The sequence below is a fragment of the Pleurodeles waltl genome, chromosome 4_2 (genome assembly GCF_031143425.1).
Source record: "Pleurodeles waltl isolate 20211129_DDA chromosome 4_2, aPleWal1.hap1.20221129, whole genome shotgun sequence".
Lineage (NCBI taxonomy): Eukaryota > Metazoa > Chordata > Amphibia > Caudata > Salamandridae > Pleurodeles > Pleurodeles waltl.
This window is the reverse complement of record NC_090443.1, coordinates 744,174,747-744,196,094: the sequence shown is the minus strand read 5'-3', so window position 1 is coordinate 744,196,094 and position 21,348 is coordinate 744,174,747. Positions and strand designations below refer to the sequence as shown.

The 21,348-nt window shown below is 42.9% G+C and overlaps 1 protein-coding gene across 1 annotated transcript in view; it reads left to right on the top strand.

Moving 5' to 3' along the window:
• The window catches only part of STXBP3 (syntaxin binding protein 3), a 154,810-nt gene that overhangs the window by 20,361 nt on the left and 113,101 nt on the right, over positions 1-21,348 (top strand). Inside the window, exons 2-5 of the mRNA XM_069232399.1 lie at positions 5,962-6,011; positions 6,103-6,184; positions 9,370-9,446; positions 15,357-15,435. Coding sequence (XP_069088500.1) covers positions 5,962-6,011; positions 6,103-6,184; positions 9,370-9,446; positions 15,357-15,435 — 288 coding nt within the window. The remainder of the gene's footprint in view (positions 1-5,961; positions 6,012-6,102; positions 6,185-9,369; positions 9,447-15,356; positions 15,436-21,348) is intronic.

The following is a 21,348-nucleotide window of genomic DNA, read 5'->3' as shown; positions in this document are numbered from 1 at the left end:
AAATCTTATTCACAGTTTGACATCTCAGTTTTGCAGTCAATAGTATTGTATGCTAATTCTTTGAGCGTATCGGTGAGCTATTCTGCTAACGACTTGCAAATGCTAAGCTGTGCAGAAAAAAAGGCTTATGGCCACTGCCTGCTGATTCCCCCCACCCCCCAAATTTCAAAATCTTTCTTCACCAGATTAAACTTTTAGGAGGGAATTATAGGATAACCAGCCAGAGAGGCAAATTTCCCATTATCAAAAGTGTTTTCCCCCAGCCTTCTGTTTTATTATTGTCATATTCAGGCAATCAAATATAGTCAATAATTTCCTATCTTTCCCATTCCCACAGTTTTTACCAAGAACTTGACCCGGGATTTTCATTTTCCACCTGTAAGTGATCTCCCATTATTTTACTCAGGATCTTTGCGTTAAAATCTCCTACCAATAAAATTGAGATTTGGGGGGGGATTTTTTTTTTTTTTACATTAACTGTACCATGTCTTTTAACTGTTAACTTGACGAGTTTTAGGGAGAAAATAGGTATTTAATTAAATCCATACAATCGTTATTCACCTGTATTTCCTTGCTTATCATCAAACCTCCTATTGTAATAACTATAAAGTTAGAAAATTCAATGAAACCTTTTGCATCTTTTATATTATGTTTTACGGAAACCAAAATTGCTAACTTCCCCTGCAGGGTGTCAGTAGTTTATTTTCCCTGCATTCAAACTGTAGACATGTAATCATTCACAGCAATTTCTTCAGTTCCCCCGTGTTTCTTGCAAGGCCAACTATATTTCATGATGGAAAAAACACATCATCATCAGGACCTTCGGATGTAGATCTTATGGCCACCTTTCCCGGGTTAATCGTTCCCACCACCCAATCCCAGTCATTTTCACACTCTACAGGGAGTTCTTCAAATTTTGTATAAATTAGCCTTCAATTCACTGACTTAGTTTACAGGCGAAGGAACATTGAAATTTCCTTTTATGAGTAAAAGTATTACTGTTGCAGTTCAGGAACAGTGGCCCCTGAGCTGTCAACAAGAGATTTGTTAACAAGATTTCTCTTGTGTTTAAATAATGAAGAGATTGTTACAAGCTGTTTAACCACTGCATAACGGAAGACTGTTTTGGGAAACAGCTCTTTTACAATTAATGGCCAGTTCAGTAAATCCAGTTTAGACTTACAGTTCAGTTCATTCTGGTTCCGTCAAGGACTCTTCATAGCTCCAGTTCTCTGGTGCTGATCATTGGTGAATGTTGGTGGGACAGTTTGGCACTTCACTTCCTTTATTTTATATATTTGAAAGTATTGAGCATTGTCATCATAAGCAGTATTGAGAAGGTATGATAGCAGTACTCTTTAGAACAGGACTGGGAAAACTCTTAAGATTAAAAACATCTTTCTGTGAGGTGGGTCATTTTAGAATAAGCCTAGAATAATGGTGGAGAAGCTCACAATTTTGTTTAAATATATATTATCTGCCAAGCCTCCGTAGGTAAATTTGGCCTAATACTTAATGGTCTCAACAGCAAGTTCTTTTGGGCGGCTGTTTCTTCTCAGCAACTGCTATTTGTGAAGTTACTTTTTCAGATTTAAGTTTGGTCTTCATGGGGTGACTGCATTTCATGATCGTGAAATTGTCTAGACAGAAATTAGAACATTGGAATATTGGGAGCTCCATTGAAGACAGTGTAGTGCTCTGGGCTTCTAATGTCGGGTAGAAGCCCAGAGCTCCAACATTCCAATGTTTTTATTCACAGCCATTGCTGTGAACAAAGACCTCAAGGAGCTCGAGGGGATTTCAATCCCCTCAGGCTCTGTGAGGACTTTGTTTTATTTATTAGAACATCCTGCCCTCTAGTGGCACAATGTTCTAATAGCCATGTAGCCCTCCATAGCCAGTCTATACGGGCATTAAAGTCCTGCTCTCTTGTTAAAGGCCCTCGCCTTCGGCCTTTAATGGCTGGTATAGCCTGCTACGGTGGGCTATAAAGCTATAGTAGTTCAGGGGTGTGGAATTTATTAAAATATCTACTTGTCCGGGGGACAGGTTGCTTCTCAAATCTACTTGTCCTGTAAAAAGATCTACTTGTCCCTTTGGTGCCATGTAGTGTGGCGACAAATTATGGCAGCAATTAATAGCCTCTCTGATTATGCCAGGGCTACTACCATAGTAGGGTTTGAATACTTGCAGTTTCAATTCCTACTGTAGCAATTTCCTTATTTTGCCACCTTTCTGCAGATCTGCATACTGGGGCTGGAGGAAGCAGTAAGCAATAGTTCCAGGGCTGGAATGCCTTTGAGTCTGCAAGCCTACTAACCTGCATGTTTTAAAGATTTTTACCAGCTTCTCTCGAATATTTTCCCATAATAAGAAAGGTTGGACATTTACTCCGGACAATAGCAGAATTAGAACTTCTTCCAGAGTTGGGAAGAAAGTGGCTGGAGGGAAAATGAACTTGCAAATGCTTAATAGATTTTCACATGAGCAAATCTACACATCGTATTTACCCATGCTAAAATACAGTTCACAAATATTTTACAGGGGTACGACATATACCATGGGTGCACTTTTGTGACTTTCTTTAAAAATTTGGGGCAACATGTAGGTAGGTTCAGATTTGTGACCTGCAAATTGCAAATCGCAAATCCGAATGTAGGATGGTGTCCTTGACACCATCTGTGATTCGCAAGGGCTTCGCAAATGCCCACCTCATGAATAATCATGAGGTGGGTCGCAATTTGCGACCCCCTCGCGAATGGTGGCCTGCTGGAGACAGCAGACCACCATGTCTGTGACTGCTTTTCAATAAATCAGTTTTTTTTTGTAATGCAGCCCGTTTTCCTTAAAGGAAAACAAGATGCATAACAAAAATGAAACGTTTTCGTTTCATTTTTTCAGAGCAGGCAGTGGTCCGCAGGACCACTGCCTGCTCTGAAAAAATGTTTACAGTGACATTCACAATGGGGAAGGGGTCCCATGGGGATCCCTTCCCTTTTGTGAAAGTGTTAGCACCCATTTGAAATGGGTGCAAACTGCGATTGGTTTGCGCCCGCGGTCACAAAACAATCCTACATTGCACTGCGAGTCGCAATTAGGAAGGGAACACCCCTTACTAATTGCGAGTCGCAAACCCGTTTTGTGATTCGGTAACCAGGTTACTGAATCGCAAAACTGGGTTTGTGCATCGCAATGTGCTTTTTGCATGTCGCAAACAGCGAAAGTCGCTGTTTGCGACATGCAAAAAGCTACCTACATGTGTGTCTTGGTCCCTAATTAGGTCTGGTGTGAACAAGGACATTTTGTTTTTATTAAACTTCTATTTCTCTCTCTTTCGGCTGGCTTTACTGTGAGTGATCGCATTCTGCTCTTCCACAAGGAGCATATTGCCACACAAAGTAGTTTTGTTCAGAGTCAGGAACTACAGTGGCAATCAGTGACGTAACGAAACTGGAGGGTGCCCCTTTGCAAAGAACATGGAGGAGCCCCCTCTCCAGACTCACTCAGGGCAGGTGCTGTGCTGAAGGGCCCCCTGGAGGGCGGCTGCGGGCCTTTGTTATGCCGCTGGTGGCAACGTGTGCTTTTAGAGTTCAAAAACTTTTTGGGGGGGTTTTGCCAGTGTTTGTTACAATGTTGAGGGCCTGGTAGCTCCCACAACAATAAAGTGTTACAAAAGCCATGTCAAAACAAGACACGCATTGATGAAACTAAAAGACTTATAAAAATATGTCAGATCAGTTGGCTTTGTCAGTGTTTGTTTATTTTCATGCTTCCTATAATCGTGTTGAAAATGGTTACACTGATTTTCCATTAGAAATATTTTTGGGAAATACTAGCATGCATCAACACATTTTACTAAATGACACTTCATTTGCATATAATCAGAGAGCATTCTGGGAGCATTATACTTAGCCTCTTAGCCTAAACTTTTCGAACATGTATGTACACGTATTTTTTTTTGTACTGGAACAAACGTCAGTAGTGAAGTGTGACCTTAAAACATTTATTTACAGCACTCACTCTAATAATGAAGACTTTCAAATAATGAACCATAAATACAAGTTCGAACAGCATTATCTTTTGGAAACACATTACCTCAACTGCAGAGAGTTCCACACTCTGTAAACAGGCAGCCAAAGGGTTGGTGCTGCAGGGGGTTGGGCCTACTTGTCCTAAGGACAAAACAAACATAAAAACTTGTTGCCCTTGACCCCAAACAAGATGTCCTGGGCGTCGGGCGATATGAATTCCACATCCCTGGTAGTTTGTTCAGGTATCCACTGTGGATATGAATTTGGGTTTTGCTCCTGTGGTGTCGTCTGGGTTGACTGGGAGTGGCAGGTAAAGCAAGCAGAATCCGACATCCACAACAAAACAAATAATTGATGGGCAGGTTGAGCTTGACATGGCAATCAGAAAGTGTGGCCCGCCGCCACAGTCTTGTCTTCTATCTTTTCACATGCCCAGCTCTAAGTTGCTCAAAAGCCCTGCCATAGACCCTTTAAGGCTAATGTTCTGGTCAAATCAGTGCCATAACCATTGTGCATAATGTCCAGGGCTTCATTTACCCACATGGACCTGATATTCATGAGTTGATAAGTCAAATTTTTCATCCCTTACAGGGTGATGTATAGTATGTCTAAATGCAAATCTGCCTCATGGTGTCAATTCTACTTTAGAGTTTTTTTGTGTTTGCAAATTAAATGCCTCTCGTAAACCAAGCTTTTAATCTATTGTCACTTGAATAACCCAAAACCGTCAAGCACTTCTTTCAGAATAGGTATATCTGCAAATATCACGTCAGTGTAATGATCTAAAAAAGAATACATATTTAGAATGTAAGATTGAGAAGCTTGGTGTCTATTCCACTCTTTTCTTTAGAGAAAGGAGGAAGTTGGAAAGTACCCTGTACACAGGAACAGAGGAAGCTTTCTGAAAAGCCTTTTCAGGCATTGGGAGATATGTGCTCTGATTACTTTGTAAAAGGATATACTACTTGCCAAAGGTGGTACTTACATTCAGCACCAGGACACTGACCCCGGGATATGAATGACTAGTTTACACACACATGCACTCTGAGCTCTGCCTCAAAGGCACAGTCAGTGAGATGGCAAATTTGAACAGGATGTTTATCTGTCAGGTAGAAGAATACACAAGTGATCAGCACTCTATAGACATATTCAATAGGCATATTTTCCAGCTTTTTCAGTTGTATGTATCTACTTCAAAACAAGTGGGATGTGAGCACTGAAGTATTCAGTAGCCTCAGTGGGGAGGGCTGAACCTTAATTTTATTTTTTAGAATTTCCAAATCCAAAATGAATTGGGGTGAGTGGGGTGCAGAAAGAAGGTGAAGTACCCCCTATATAATATGGAAAAGCATATTAAAGCAAATTGGCAGTCTTGTAGTGATAATATATGCTGGTCTGTTGAGTTTTTTTAATGTTCTATTTGAGTGCATGGTACACAGGGGTAATCAACTATGTTCTGACCACAGTTTTAAAAAATAAAAATATGTTTTTCCAGGCAACATTATGGTGTCCATGGTGTTTCAATTGTGCAACTCTTGTTTTTGTGTCTTTACTTTTCATTACACACTTGCTCAGCGCCAGAACACCCTCACAGTTGATAGTGTTGTTTACAAATACAAATAACAATAACACTCTAAGGAGAAGAATGTTGTCAAAAACACATTTTAGCATGTGAGTTATAGCAGACAACGTTTACTCCACAGATACGTGTGGTTTGTCCGTGAACGTAAATACAGGAACAGGACATTTTCCTGTGGCATTGGTTCTTCTGTTTCATCACTAAAATGTTAGAGAGTTTCATTTGATGTAGCATATTACTAAGAACGGCTTTCAGCTTCATTCTCCTCTCTAAGATGGCATCTAATTAATACATAGATTCAAATAGTCTCCACTGCAGTCCTCTTTGTAACGTAATTATTTGTTTTTGCAGAGATTAAAAAAATGGTACTTGATGATTGCCGAAAAGAAGAAGAATGGAAGGTACAGCCTTTTTTTCTACATTTGTGTATCAGGTAGATAACAGATGAAATACTTTAAAGTATGTGCCGTGAACATCCTGTTTTTATTTTAGATCATGCTGTTGGACCCATTTACCACAAAATTGCTGTCATCATGCTGCAAGATGTCCGACCTTTTAGCAGAGGGAATTACGGGTAAATATAACATACAAATTGGTCTCCTAATTTGCCAGATTCAGCATGCAAGATCAAGGCTGTGTCCTATAATACTTAAAATACTAAATGTTTTGTAAATTTGTAAAGTAAAAAGAGGGAAAATAGTTAAGCAACCAAATTCTTGACCAAAGGTCATGCCTCCATTTTTCATGTTCGATTTATTGCAAGCTGTGAATATGCTGTTCCTAGGAAAGGCATGTAAGCTCTTGTAGCCCACATTAAAGAAGCATTAGATCCTGTCTTTCCCCTGCTTTATTTAGAGATTATTCTAGAGTCAGAGAGGAGCGCAGTTTGTTTTTTATCATACATTGAGAATCTTGATGTGGGGGGAGCTTGCAGCTTGCCTCTGTCAATTGGTCAGAAGATGAAGAAGTAAAAAAATTTGACTCACCAACGTTTAGCAACATGTGTGTTTGGGACCTAATGAAAAAATACATCTACCTCTAGGAATCCTTTCTATTTAGTGGTCAATGCTCAGCAGTGAAAATCTTTCCTCTAAAACTATCAAGTTTTAATTTGATTTACACTTGGCTTCAATTATGCCACAGTAAAACCTTCAGTGAAGAAGTATGGAAGTGTGTTCTAATGATAGCATTAAAGAGCATGACCCATACTGATGCCATACAGCTCCAATAAGCCTGAGGATTTTATGAGTGTGATGCCCGCATCGTGTCTGTTTCCAAATGTCTCCAGCTCAGAAGGATAGTAGAAGTGTAGATTCTGGTGGATTGCCACAGGATGCCTGTTTCCATTCATGAACGGCCCACTGTATTGTATTGTAAGAGCATTTGTAGAGCACACTGCTACCAAAAACTGGTAACCTGGCGCTGTGGCAACTGTTTCAAATAAAAGAAGCAAACAAGACCAGGGAGCTAGAAAACTATTTTGGGAAAAGCCATGTTTTCAGGGCTTTCCTAAAAGTCAGCAGCTCACTATGCCCTTTTAGGGTCATTAGGAGCGCATTCCACATTTGGGCCCACTGTAACAGAGAAGGAGCGGCCACCTAGGTGGGCCCTGCGGAATCTAGGTACCTGTACAAGTTTAGCAGATGCTGAGCACAGAGCTTTTCTCAGTACATATCTTTCCAGTCTATGCTGGAGCAGACCTGAACCATTCCCCTGCAGAGCTTTGAAGACTATACACATTGATTTAAACAAAATTCTCAGTTTGACCGGAAGCCAGTGCAGTTCTCTAAGGGCATTGGAGGCGGATGATCTTTGAGACCTATTCAGTGACACCTTCGCAGCTGCGGGCTGGACTCTTTGAAGCCGCATAATCAGAAAATCAGGGACTCCCAGCAGGATGACATTACAATAGTCCTGCCTGCTGAGTATGGTACTTTGTACAATTAATGGTTTGGAAGATTTCAGTAAGACATAGAATAGTTTTCTTAGTCCCCGCAGCAGAACAAAGCGGACCCCGGCAACTTTGTTTACATGTTTTTCAAGTGTTAGATGAGCATCAAAAGTTACACCAAGATTGCGAACTGCTTCAGGCGCACACAGTTCTGCTTCAGTCAGAAGTGGCCAGAAAACCAAGGGTAGTGAGGGTTGAATCTTTGCTGGGGAACGACTCAGAATTTCTGTTTTGTCCCCATTCTGGATCAAGCACAGAAAATCAGAGCACAGGTCCCAGGGCTTGCCCACAGCCTTGCCTCGTTTCATCTATGTGACATTGTTAGGGGGAGTACCAGATGATCCGTCTCTCAGTGGTCACTGCAATCCATCTGCTACTAGGAGTTTATTTCTTTTACTTTCAGTGGGAAAAGCAAATGTGACCACACCAGCTTAGGGCTATGGGTTTACAATGCGGTTTTCACTACCCCGTTCACCCACACCACCAAAACAAACTCCTGCAAGAGAAAATCTTAACTGCTTATGGATGCTGGCGGTGCCTAAGAATACTGTGTAAAAATATTTAGCAGAGCTCAATCAGGCCCATACTTGTCCGCATACACATATAATACAGTCAGCTCGAACTCACTACCTAGGGAGTTAGATCTGACCTGGAGGCTGACATGTCATTGCCACTATTTTCTGTTTTAAAGGGTAAACACTAAGGGCTGTACAAGAGGCCATGGATTTTTTTGATGGCACATATTTTGGAGGGTTTCGGTCCCTCAGTAACCTAGATTACACTAATTTGATGTGACCCTATATCAAAGACTCTACATCAGTGTAACACCTACAGAGATTGCTACATTAACAAGCATTGACAAAGCCATTGGGTCTTGCCTGTGCCAAATCTATTGGATTTGTCAATGGTTTTAAGCAACTGCTGTGCAACGTGGCTTAAACAAAAAAAAGCACTATGGCGCAGCCAGCGTTGACTGTATCAGTGTTTTTTTTATTTTCCTTTAAGCCATGTTGTACAACAGCACGTACTGTTTTGTAAAATTAGCATAGGGTTTGTGAGGTTGGAGGGACAAGCATTCACATGGTGTGCTAAAAGACAGATGAAAAAGTAAGTTTCGATTATCAGTAGGTGGAGGATACCACTCTTCCAATCAAAATAATGTTAAAGAAGCTGTGCTCCTGGGGCTGGAGAAACCACTAATAGGGAGGAAAGCCCAGGAACATAAAAGTGAAAAGACAAGAAAACATTTCCATGCATGAGCAAGGGGCTGAGAGAAAGCCCACCCTGTATATATTGTACACAAGTGGTCTTCCATAATTAACTGCTAAAGTGGTTGGCCTGCCAGTTTCAAACATTACATTCTGAGGATATGTTTAAAATATTTAATAGTTAGTGTTGGGTGAAGGATAAATATTTAACATACACTTTTTAAGGATTAGCACTGGGGTTAGGCCAGTTATAAATATTTAAGTGCTAGGGTTGGCGTATAGGATGTAATTAAACTAGAAATTGCATATATTGTAATAAGGGTGTGTTTTGGGTATCTCTGTTTTTCCATCTGCTTTATGGCTAGGGTAATCTCACAGGACCAGTGTTAATTACCCTACCTTTGACTGCACAGTTTGTCATCTTTCTAGAAATATATGGTATCGCTATGTTATTTTCTGTGCTCTATGGGACTCCCCAAATTAATGGAAGAAATTCCTATTGTCATGTAGTCAGCATATTGACCTTTAAAATTAATGCCAGAGGCACACTATATCTCTACTTTATGATAAAAAAGAATATCTGTTTTTTTTTTCTTTTAGTTGTGGAAGACTTGTATAAAAAGCGAGAACCAGTTCCACACCTGAAAGCAGTTTACTTTATCACTCCAACTGATAAGGTATTTACAATGAAACATTACAAATTGTAAGAAAGCATGAGCTCATACTAACCTAAAATGCACCATCCACTGTGATTAAGTATGACTGCAAGTGGTTTGTGAGGGATACATACCAACAAGAAGTCGTGTGGAGTATGGTGAAAGAGCTTGTCACACACCACTGCTAGAGATCCCTGCAGTGCATCTTTTTGGTAACACATCTCAACACATTTTCAGTGAGTGTATTTCCTTACAATGATTATCCTTACGCTCATGTTGTGAACCATATCATGCACCTAGAATCAAAAATGCCCTTAGGGTTTATTGCGAAGGTCCTTAAAAAAAGAAAAAAAAACAACCTATGTTTTGTGGGGAAGTGTAAACCTTTACTATGTATGATGTAAACTGATTTATTGCATCATAATTACAATTGCCCACAAGAAATTTCATTTGCCGGATCTAAAGAGAACTTTGTTGATATGGCCCTCTAAAAATATATTCTTCCAAATGTTATCGGTATTTCCTTTTCTTTCTTGTCACGGTATTTCAGAATGCCACTTCATCATTCATCCAATAGGTAACTAATTTGTTAACTCATAAAAGCACAGGACTGCTATCGAACATCTTTAAACTTAACCAGCCTTTTGCTGACTTGTACTTCATAGCAAATATATTCTGAGCGCTGATTTAAACCTCTGACTCCTAAAATAACAACACGCTACACAAAACAACCATCTTTTCCCCTCTGTGTTCTTTATCTGTACTGTTCTAGCATTCTACCCTTCTCAAACGAGCATGTTTAGACCCTGCTGCAGCAAATACCCCCCTTTCTTTTCACCCCCAAGGACCTCGAAGTTTCTAGTAAGATGTTGTAGTGGACTCCCTACAATCCTACTTTTGTCTCAAGCATGGTACAATAATAGCACTTGTGGCAGTCTGTGGTAAATTGTTTTAACAGAGTGACACTGAGTCTGTCCATGGTTGTCCTCTTCCAGTGCTCCCTCTCATTAGCACAGTCCACCACTGTGATTCTGCAGTTTGCCTCTGGTGTTTCTGGACTAGCATTCAAATGACTCCAGCACATCCTGAGCAATTAGGAACAAAAATAAAACTGTGTCCTTTCCTTTCTGAATAGGCCTTGGGCAACCTCTACATGAGAATGAAACTCTCCTGTTATCTAGGTCTTGGAAGTTCCAGCCTATGTGAACACATCTACAAAGGCTTAGACGTAGTCAGGAAATTGATGGAAAGAAGCAAAATCAAGCTCTGGGGGTCTTAGGCATAGATACTCTTGCTCTCCACAATTATTCTGTTCCCCCTCCTAGATGGCACATCCTCCTCCCGTTTCTTCCTCTGAGTTATATTTTGTGCTTCTGCCAAAATCCTAGTTTTGTCTATACCATAGGAACCCTTCCTTTCATCACAGACATCTCAGAATGTATATCCACATGTATAATCCCAAAGATACCTACTGCAGTACTACAAAAAGCTGGCTCTTTATTGGTCTCCTGGAATACTGGATGAACAGCTGCACTGCCATCCAGATAATAGTAAGCTACATGCACTCTTGACCGTATGATACTCCAGTCCCAAATCATCCTCCCTCTCTTGATCAGATCCCTCTGAAGCTTCACTTTTCAGGACAGCTCTCAGAAAACACACTTACCATTCCAAGTTTCCAGTAAAAGGTAAAACTATCCAGAGGTAATTGTGGTATCTCAGGCTGTGTTGTTACAAGCAAACATTGTGACCTGCAGGTTATCTTAGAGCTCAGTAGAACTGGAATATGTCAGATGAAGAAGATGGAACCAACAAACACTCTTTGCGTCAAAGAAATTCCTAATGCACATGTTTTGAGCGGCGTAAATTAATTCACCTGTTTAAAATGTAAGGGTCAGAGAGAGGCCTTGACTTCGCTCCCGTGCTCAAGATTGAACTCTTTTGGCCTAGGAGGAATAAGTGAAATAAGACCTGCAAAAGGTTGCACATGTCCTGCTCAGGTCACCAGCTTTGCTCGCTTTTCAGTTAGTATCTTTACTTTTTGGTGTAAATGTGCAGAGCAGCAGGCTCTATGCCTGCCTTAAAAAATGACACAGTTTAATCTCATGTCACTAACGTTTATTATTACAATTTGTAATTCCCTGGTTTGGCAGAAACATACAACCTTAGACAGTATTTCTACAATTAAAATGTTATACACCTTCTGCTTATGTTACCATTTGGATTACTGGCCCTGATATGATATCACTCTTCTATTTATGCTATATAGGTGCCCTTGCATGTGAGAAACTCAAAAGTCTACCACCAAGGTGGAGGGAATATTCACACCAGGAGTAGCAACATGCTGTGTGAAATTGTGCTCCCAACACCACCTTGGACCATGTCAATCCATGTACTAAAATCCAGTAGAATGGGCAGTACGCAGTATTTTGTCATGATAGAAAAGAGCCCTCAGCACCAAGAATCCCCACACATACATGTACTCATTCCCAACCACCTAGCAGTAGGCATGCTTATTATCCTAGGAGAACCCAGCATAACTGGCCCAGCCCTTTGCCTTATCCCTTATACATAAACACCTCAAGTAACGAGACCTAGCCAAGAATCTGACTAAACACCTGAAACTCATCATCACAAGCTGAATCATACTCTGGTCTGCTATGGTAATCTCAGGATCTTGGTGAATGCATCACGACTGTCACCATTATTATGAGGTCGTACCAATGGTACTATAAAACATACAAAAAAATTTAAATTCAAGTTCTAGACTGCGTTAAGCAGTGCTTATGAAATATGCAACTGCTCATCTCCATGCATACAGTCCCCTGATACGTTACAGATATTAAACTAACATTTCTCTGTAAATTTATCTTTTAAGAACAATGGCATTGTTAAATTATCATTTGTGTTTTCCCTTCCGTTTTCTTTGCCTTTGGCAGTGGTTGTTCTCATCTTTGCTTGGCCATTTAAGGGTGAATTTAAAAAATGTAGTCTTTTAGAAATCCTATATTCAGAAAATGTCACTTCTCCCTAACAGCAACATTTTATAAATCAAATACACCTTTTGTGCTTCACGTCTTGAGGCCATGATGTCAACCTTTGCAAGGGAATTATTTGTGTAAGTGCTTTGTGTCGCTCTTTTAAGACACCATCTGAATGCAGAAGGTCTAATTTAATCTCCAAGTTATGGAACCCTATGAAAGTGTAAGTGCATGTTCAAGCGCCTATTTGTGTATCTGGAAAATAGTATCTCAATTTAACGGGAATCATCAACAAAGTAAATTGCTCTGTCTTATTCATGCATTGAAAGTGATTCCACTTGCCACAAATGTGGTATTTGTTTGGTACAGCGAGGTTTTGCATGCTCCAACAGAGAGGTATTTCTGTGTTGAAGAGGTGTCTGCGCCCTTTTCTCCCTGTGTGCCCTCTATGTCCCAGAGTGGCCCATCACTTTGTGTGCTTCTTCCTTCTCTGTGTGCCCCCTTCTGCCTGTGATCCGTTTTCCTCTGAGTATTTCATTCTCTGTGTGCCCGGTCCACTATACATGCACCACCACATCTACATGCCTGTTCCTTTTTTGTCGGTCCCTATTTCTGTGCATGCTGGCTCCTAGTTTACTGGTTCCTGACCGGTTTGCCCCATCTCCAAGTACCACATTTTCCTGTCTACTTGCATGCGCATTAGTCACTATTTGCCTATATAGGGACTCACTCTCTCTATATATGGCCCATTAATCCTTGCTTACTTTTGAAGGGTCCATATTTCTTATTATCTACCACATCTTTGTATGTACCAACCGAGTCTGTGCTGCTCTTTTACTCTGCTCCATTGTCTGCTGTGCCTTGTATCTCTGCCCAGTGTTTCCTTCTACTTGGCTATGTCACATCTTTCTTTATGCATCTTAAACCTGTTTATCAATCCTGTCTGTCTCTCAGTGAGCTGTCCAGCAACTATGCCCTTGGATTCTATTTCTTCTTGCACCCATATGCTCAGTGCCGAGTCTCTTTTTGCTCAATATCTCCACATTTTTTTTCCTGTGCCCACATCTCGGCAGCTCTGTGCATCATCTCTTTGTGCACCATCTCTTTGTGCACCTGCTCTCTGTCTCTGCCCACTATATTTGCCCCCTTTCTTTCTGTTAATTTCCCCTCTGCTTTGTCTCTCTCTGCTCCATCTTCAGTGTCTGTTCTACCCACACACACACACTGCCACATCGTTCTGTGGCCAAGCTTAACTTCGACAGCACCTCACTTTACCCTTCCGGCCCCATTTCTCAATTCAGTTGCTTTTATCCTACGTTGCTTTTCCTTCAACTTGATTTTACATTTTCCACTCTGCACAATTGATTTTCTCTAAAGCCCACACCTCTACTCTTCCCCTCGAACTGTTGCACCACCCCGATATCTTTGTCTATATTCAGAAATCTTTTGGAGAAGTGGACTTCGGCAACAGGTGTTAGAGAAAAGTAATGTTGCCAACAAAGGGGCGTTGTGAAAATAAGTAGGAAATGGGAAAAAGGAGGTGTAGAAAAATCATCACTAGAAGAAAATGTTGCTTGTGGGAAAGAGGTGATTTGAGTTCAGTACCGAAGAAATAAAACTATAAAATGGCAATAAAGGAAATAGCAGAGTGAGTAGGTTGTGTGTAATGAGGGGAATAAAAAAAGAAAGATACCAGTGACAGTGATGAGGAAAAGGGTTACAACTCCCAATTCATACAAGTCAATGACAGATAAATGAAAAGGTGGAAAATGAAAAAAGGGGGTGGCAAGATTTTAACAAACATGAGCAAAGTGGAAGTGGAATGGGTAGTGTAAGTGCAATCATAAGGGGTGCAGAGAAGGAGGTGAAGTAAAAAGCTTTAGATCACAAAGAATAAGGTATTGAGATAAAGATATGTCCTGGTAAAGGAATCATGGTAAGAAGAGCTTGATGTCATGGCAGATGATGTGATGATTTGCTGGGTTGGGAAGTACAAATTACGTCTAGAAAAAAATGAACTCTCCAATGCTGTAGGAGGAAAAAAGAAAGTTACATATTATTTATCTCTCGCTGTCTTTTTCCTTTTCCCAACTATAGGTATTCATTACATTTTGTGGTAGCATCGGGTACTGGCCTCCCAGAGCTGTTAACTAAATCAGAGCTAAATTCAGTTAATTGAATATCACTGTGTCTCTTCATTATGTCCTGAACTCCAAATGTCCGACAACACTGTAATTGTTCTAAAGACCAGGTAGAAGTAATAATGAGGGAGTAGCAGCCATTGAAGTCAAAACAGCTAGCAGTATTAACAAGCAACCCAACCATCTCAAGACTTCTAGCCCTCAGCCCATTTATGTCCTGGCTAAATAGGGAATAGCTTTTGATCAGTTTTGAATGTTCCCCCACCACCTTCTTCCTAGTTTTGGCTGTTTATACTGAAATCAGGCCAGTACCAAAGATCAGGCAGATCTCTTAATGTTATGAGAAGAGGGCCATTACTGAGTATGGCAACAAAAAAGTTGCTATTCCTCTCAACTTCTGAAATAACCATTACCTCCTGGGATCTCAAAAATGTGAATAAAAGGCCTGAGGGTGGGCTGCACAAGGGTGGCACAGAATAATTGCATTTATTCACACGTTTGTCCCACTTTTAGTTGCTTCCTAGTTAAACCTATATTGATTCTTAATGTTGCTTTGTGATGAAACCTTTTTCCATTGTCGGTGTGTTGTAGCTAAGGTGTCAGAATGTGACAATTAGTGCTATAGAAATGCTTAGCTTTGCATGTTTCTTACTTCAGAGTTTATGGCCCCAGAGCTTCTGTATGGTCATATAATAGAAATCAAATGCTGATAACGGATTTCAGTTTTTTTTTATTTTTATTTTTTATAAATTGTCAAAAAAATACATTTGTTTAGTAGTTAAATGTTGAAATTCCAAATTTGCTTGTAGTCTGTAGATGCGCTTGTGAATGACTTCAGTGGGAAAGCACCCTTCAAGTACGATGCTGCATATGTCTACTTTTCTGACTGTAAGTATTTGCTTTAACCTTTATGTATGTATTGTTTTTTGCATTCCTTTGAAGGTGTTTCTTCTGGCTAATGTTTTTAAAATTGGTTCAACATGGGGGCATTGCCTGAGAGACCAAGATGGCGGTCGCTTTTCAGTAGAACTCCTGCCGACTGCTTGTGATCCGGGAAGATCCTGCCTAACAGCGGTGCCTCCTGCCCCCTTAATCGGACCCCCCCCCCCCCAACTGTGGCAAAGGGTTGGGGATCTCTGTACCCCTCCAGTCAGTAAAGAGTAAAGAGGTACTTGGCCCTGAGGCCGCCTGGTGTCCAAGATGGTGGCTATGGCATTCTCTTGTCAGAGGTTCCTGAAGCCGCAAAGGGGGTTACCACCTGAGGGTTCTGGGCCTACTTGTGGGGACTTGTGGACCTGCAGAGGAAGAGTGAGGAGCCCCCGCCCTCCCTGCAAGAAACAGACACTGCAGGAGATCGAACACAGCACTGTGGGGCACCACTTTGGCCTGTTCTAAGAAAGTGAGTGCAGCAGGAGAGGTGCAGTACGGATCTGCTCGCCAACCCCAATACTGTGAAACAGAGCTGGCTCTGGTTGCCCTAGACATGGAGGCGGAGGAGGTGCTTCCCTCCGCTGTACTCCCGTGGCCCCCAACTCTGCCTCGGTGGTATTACAGTCCTCCTACTGTGGGAGCGGCCGCCCATTGAATTCTGTGGCCTTGCTTGAGCCCTGAGGCCCAGAGCGGTGAAGTCTGTGGGATTGGGGGAAGTCAACATCCTGGAATCAACAGAGAGCCCACTCATGCCCAGGTGCATTTTATTAACTGGTGCTGCGCTCACGGGGGTGCAGTGAGAACCAATGCTGCTGCAAGCTGCTGGGCCCACTGGAGGGGGGCCAATTTACGTTTAAGATTCTTGAAAACAGCAGAGATGCCCCATAATTTTGAGTGGCAGTGCCCCCCATCTAATTCATGTGTTCCTGGGGGGGTGGCACCCCCACCCCCAACTAATCCCCATGTTGAAAAACTCATGAAACCTGAAGGCATGCTAGACTGATTCGGACCTCTGCTACATTGCAAGGCTTGCTTTGGGACCTGGGAGATCCTGTATACAGAGACACCTAGCCACACATGGACACGGCCTCCAGAGAGTGCCATTGAGGTAACACTGGTGACCTGATAATATCACACAATGTTAGATGTAGCTACATCGCCTGCTCATCCGCTTTTGTTTGGTGGAGACATTAAGGACCCCCCTCCCCCGAAGCATCCACACAATACTATGGCTTCACCAACTGCTTTTGCTGCCATAGGCAAGTGGGTTGGTGAGGTAGATGTTTGCAGTCGCTTCTTCGAACTGACTCACCTATCCGGACTATAAGTAACCACCTAATCTTCATGTCCCTTGCTTCTCTTTGAGTAACTGCTAGTGACTTCTCATGGTGGGCGAGCTGACTCTTGTGATTTGCCCTTGGGCCATTTCTCCTTGCGCAGAGATGGGGCGCGACAAGCCCACACAGTTGAAGGCTGCCTAAACAAAGATGGACCAATATACCACATCAACGGCGGATGGTAGCGTTGCAATGGGTGAGATGCTGCTGAACTCACAGACTCAACCACCCTCTGCAATATGGCAGGTATCCTCAAGGCAATCCAGGAATCTATGGAAGCAGTGGAATCCAAAGTTCATGGCATTTGTGTTGACCTCTCTCTCCTGCGACAAGATCTCTCAAAGGTGGCCGATAGGGTGACGGAGGCAGAGACACAGATATCGACAGCCGTTGAATGAAGTGACTACCTTTAAGAGACAGGTTTCTCAACTAGAGTCTTAAGGGACTGTTCTAGGCAATCGAGCAGGGGACACTGAAAACCGCTCATGCAGGAACAATCTGCAACTCATTGGCTTTCTGGATGGAACTGAGGGACCCTAAACGGGCAATCTTTTGAAGGAATGATTCTGATGATGGGTTCCAGCTGACGGGCTGTCCCACTGCGTTATCGTGCAGCGGGCACACCTGGAGCTGACCAAGAGGCCTTCTCTGGGGCACCTCCCTGTCCTGTCATGGCACGCATCCTTAATCATCAGGATTGTGATGCCATTCTCCGCAAGGCCCGAGCCCAACCTGAACTGAGGTGTTCGAATGCAAACATTTTAATCTTTCCAAATTAGACTAAGGGAGTCCAACAAAGCCACCGCTCATTCGAAGAAGTAAAACAGAAGCTCCGAGCACACAATATATGCCACATGCTCCTTATTCCCGCCTGGCTCAAAGTAATTTTTGCCTCCACTTCTTCGACACTCCTGAACAAGCCTAGGAATGGGTGACGGAGCAACGGCCATTGCGCAACTGATGCAAGGGGGTGCATTCTGCCATGGTGTGCATGGGAGCCCCACAGGTGATGTTCTAGATCCTGTAAAATTAGGTTGTTGCGAGTGAAAGGGGGACTGCAACAGGCCTGTATTCACCTGACAAAGATCTTAGGTGGCCTCCCTTTCTGATACCTCAATGATCTTAAAATCAGATGAAAGCCTCCCATATTTTCTACCTTGAAATTGACACCACTGGGTATACTTTGCTGAGTGGACTTCGAAGTAAAGCAGTGTGTAAGGTCTGTCAGCCTTGAAGGTATATTATTAATGATAAGCTGACTGAGAGGTTCGGAGGTCAAATATTGTCGTCTCCTGATACAGTTTCCTTCTGCTCCTTATGCCTAGGTGGCTCCTATCTCATGTGTTGAAAATTGCCTTCACAAGGATACTTCACCCGAAAGCAATGGCTTTCCAGACCATATGCTTGTTGATTTCACCCCCAGTTTGTTTAGAAATGTTCTCTACAGGGACGACAGATGCTTCAGGGGAGGAAGCATGGGCAGGGGGGTGCTGGGGGAGGGTATGCTGTTTTAACTGAAGGTGTTGTTTTTTCTTGTTTCTCTTCCAGGTACTCATTGCATACATTCTCCACAGTAGGAATTCTGAGCCCATGGTGTAAGCTTGCTCCATTGTACACCATTTTCACCCCACTTAAGCGGCTTAGTGGGCCCCAGTTGCGTCCATATAGCTCTTCTCTTACATGATTAAAATCCTCTCCTGGTATGTAAATGGCTTCTTGGACCACATTAAGAGGTCTGTGGTTCCGAGGTACATCAAGAGGTATAAAACAGATGTAGTTTTCCTCCAAGAGACACACCTTTTGGGGATTCATTGTCCTTTCCTAGGTCCATGTGGGTATGACCGGGTTTTCCACGCAGGCCACTCCCGGAGTTCCAGAGGAGTTGCAATTCTTCATGCAACCTTCCCATTGGCAGTATCTACTGTACACGCAGACCCCCTAGGGCGATACAGCGGTGTTAAAGGCTGATTGGAAGCTACTCAACTCATTCCAACCTTGTTTCCTGTTATGCCCCCTTCACAACCCATCTTCTGCAGCCCGCCTTGTGTGCGTTCGGATCCTTAGTGACTGCCCTACAGCCAGGGACAACCATAGTCTGCGGAGATCTTAATGATGTCCCCGACCCTGTGAAAAATATGTTGGACACTCTGTGGCCAAACAGGATAACTCATCCGCATGCCAATACATGGGCAGACTCCATGGGCCTATGTGACCCTGGCGGTCCAGGAATCCCACGCAGTGATCCTAGGCCCACATATCTGCAGCCAATAAAACTGAGTCCAGTATTGATCGCTTCTGGATGCTGGCATGTGACCTACTGCAGTTGCACGACATTTGGATTTTTCCTCTGGGCACACCAGAACATGCTCCCCTTCTTCTAGATAGGGGCACCCCCAGATGGCGCCTGACACCCGATATGGAAATTTAATGCATGGCACTTAACTGACCAGCATTGCGTGGACTTTGTGGAGCTCAACAAGGGCTCTGTGACATCCGTCGGGACCTTGTGGGCGGCCATTAAGCCTACCCTGTTTTGTAGTATTAAGAGTTATGTACGAGGGGGAGAGCAGCAATGACAGGCACAGGTTACCAAATTAGAAGCACAGATTCTTGCTTTCGAACAGTGCAGAAGTGGCGCAAGATCGGAGGAGGGGGGTCTGCCATCTAGAGATGGCGCGATCTAAGCTCCACCATGTCTCCTTGGAGGAGGCTCTGCAATGTTGGAGGGCATTCACCCGGTGGGTATACACCTCAGGAGATAAATTCGGCAAGCTGCTATACTGGCTTGCGACAAGAGGGGTCCTCTGGCGTCCTTCACGAAAAACTGTGTGTAGTAGCCCAGACATTTGCAACCTTCTATCAAGATTTTATATGAGCACACCCAACCCCACCGGGTGAACTCGCTTACCCCCTTTTAAAAAATATACCCGCCATAAATTTGAGAGCTGGATCAACCACTGTTAGAAGAGGAAATCGGGCAAGCTATAACAGATATTCACCCTGGTAAGACCATGGGCCCCCCATCGAATTTTGCTAGCGCTAGCGAGACAAATTGATACCTTATCTGCTTGTCCTCTATACTGAGGTACTAAAGAGAGGTTCATTCCTCTCACATCTCAGTATCTCCCCCATAGTGGTTATACCGAAGATGGATCATCGGGCTGACAGCTGTTCCTCATACTGCCGGATCTCCTTTATTAACGCAGACATTAAAATATTTGCGAAGACCCTGGCCAATAGAATAACCTGAACTCTTTCCTTCCTCATCCACCCCAACCAATATGGCTTTATGCCCGGTAGAAGAGCGCGTCACTGTATTCGAAGAGTACAGTTGGCTCTTTCTCCAGAGTTCTGGCTTAATGACACTCTCACCCTGCTACTCATTGACTTTCACAAAGTGTTCAATATGGTCTCATGGCTATTTCTTGAGGCCATGCTTCAGCGGGCGGTCTTTGGACCCACATTCTGTAACTTGGTGGGACTGCTGTAAAAAAAAAAAAAAAAAACCTCTGCTCAGTTCAGGGTTAATGGTATTTTTCTCTTCATCGAATCCAATCTGCAGAGGGACGCAGGAGGACTGCCCCTTGTCCCCGCTGCTTTTTGCCCTTGCCATAGAACCGCTGGCGTGCCTGATGCGGTGTGACGAGCGGATTCGGGGCTGGCGGTGGGAGGGTAGCGTGGAAGACCGGATTACCCTATATACAGATGATATTTTAAATTTTCTCCGATTTCTCCATGAACCTCAAGTATCGGGTACCAGATGCTTGGAAATCCTTCAACTCTACTTTGTGGCCTCTGGTCTGTGTGTGAATCTCAAAAAGTCAGTTTTAGTTGTTTTAGCTAGTGATGTGACGGGCCAATTCTGGTGTCCCGACATTCCACTTAATCCCAACTCCTTCAAATGCTTCAGATCCACATCGCAATTATTCCGGATCTAGCATGGTCCCTGAATTTCGGCCTTTAGCCTCTATACTGGATCACGACTTGCACGCTTTTTCCTATCTACTACTGAATCCCCTGAGGTGTATTGCGGTCTTTAAAATGAAGTGTCTCCCCAGTACCTATACGTCCTGGCAAACTCATGTGGTTTTGATCATTTATCTCAAAATTGATATTCTTCATTTGGGCACATGGGCATCATCAGGTGGCCTTTACCTCCGCTCATAAATAAACGTTTGACGGAGGCTTCTGCATTCAGGATTTATATGGCTACTACCTGGCAGCACATCTAATCCTGGTAAGCGAGTAGTTTACTAAAGGATGAGATGATCCTGCATATCAGCTAGAGATACATCACCTAGGCCTTGATGGGCTCCTTGATCGAGTCTACGGCAGTCCCATTTCTTCCACACTGCAGACCTGTGCCGGGTATCACTGCTCTGCTGGAGAGCGGCACTGCACCTTATAAAGTGTAACCGCCGCCTCACTGACATGACACAACTATGGCGAGGTACTTGCATGGGGCCGGTGACACACCTGGAGGACTTCTCCTGCTGGGACTGTGTAGGGATTACATACCTCAGTGATGTTAGTC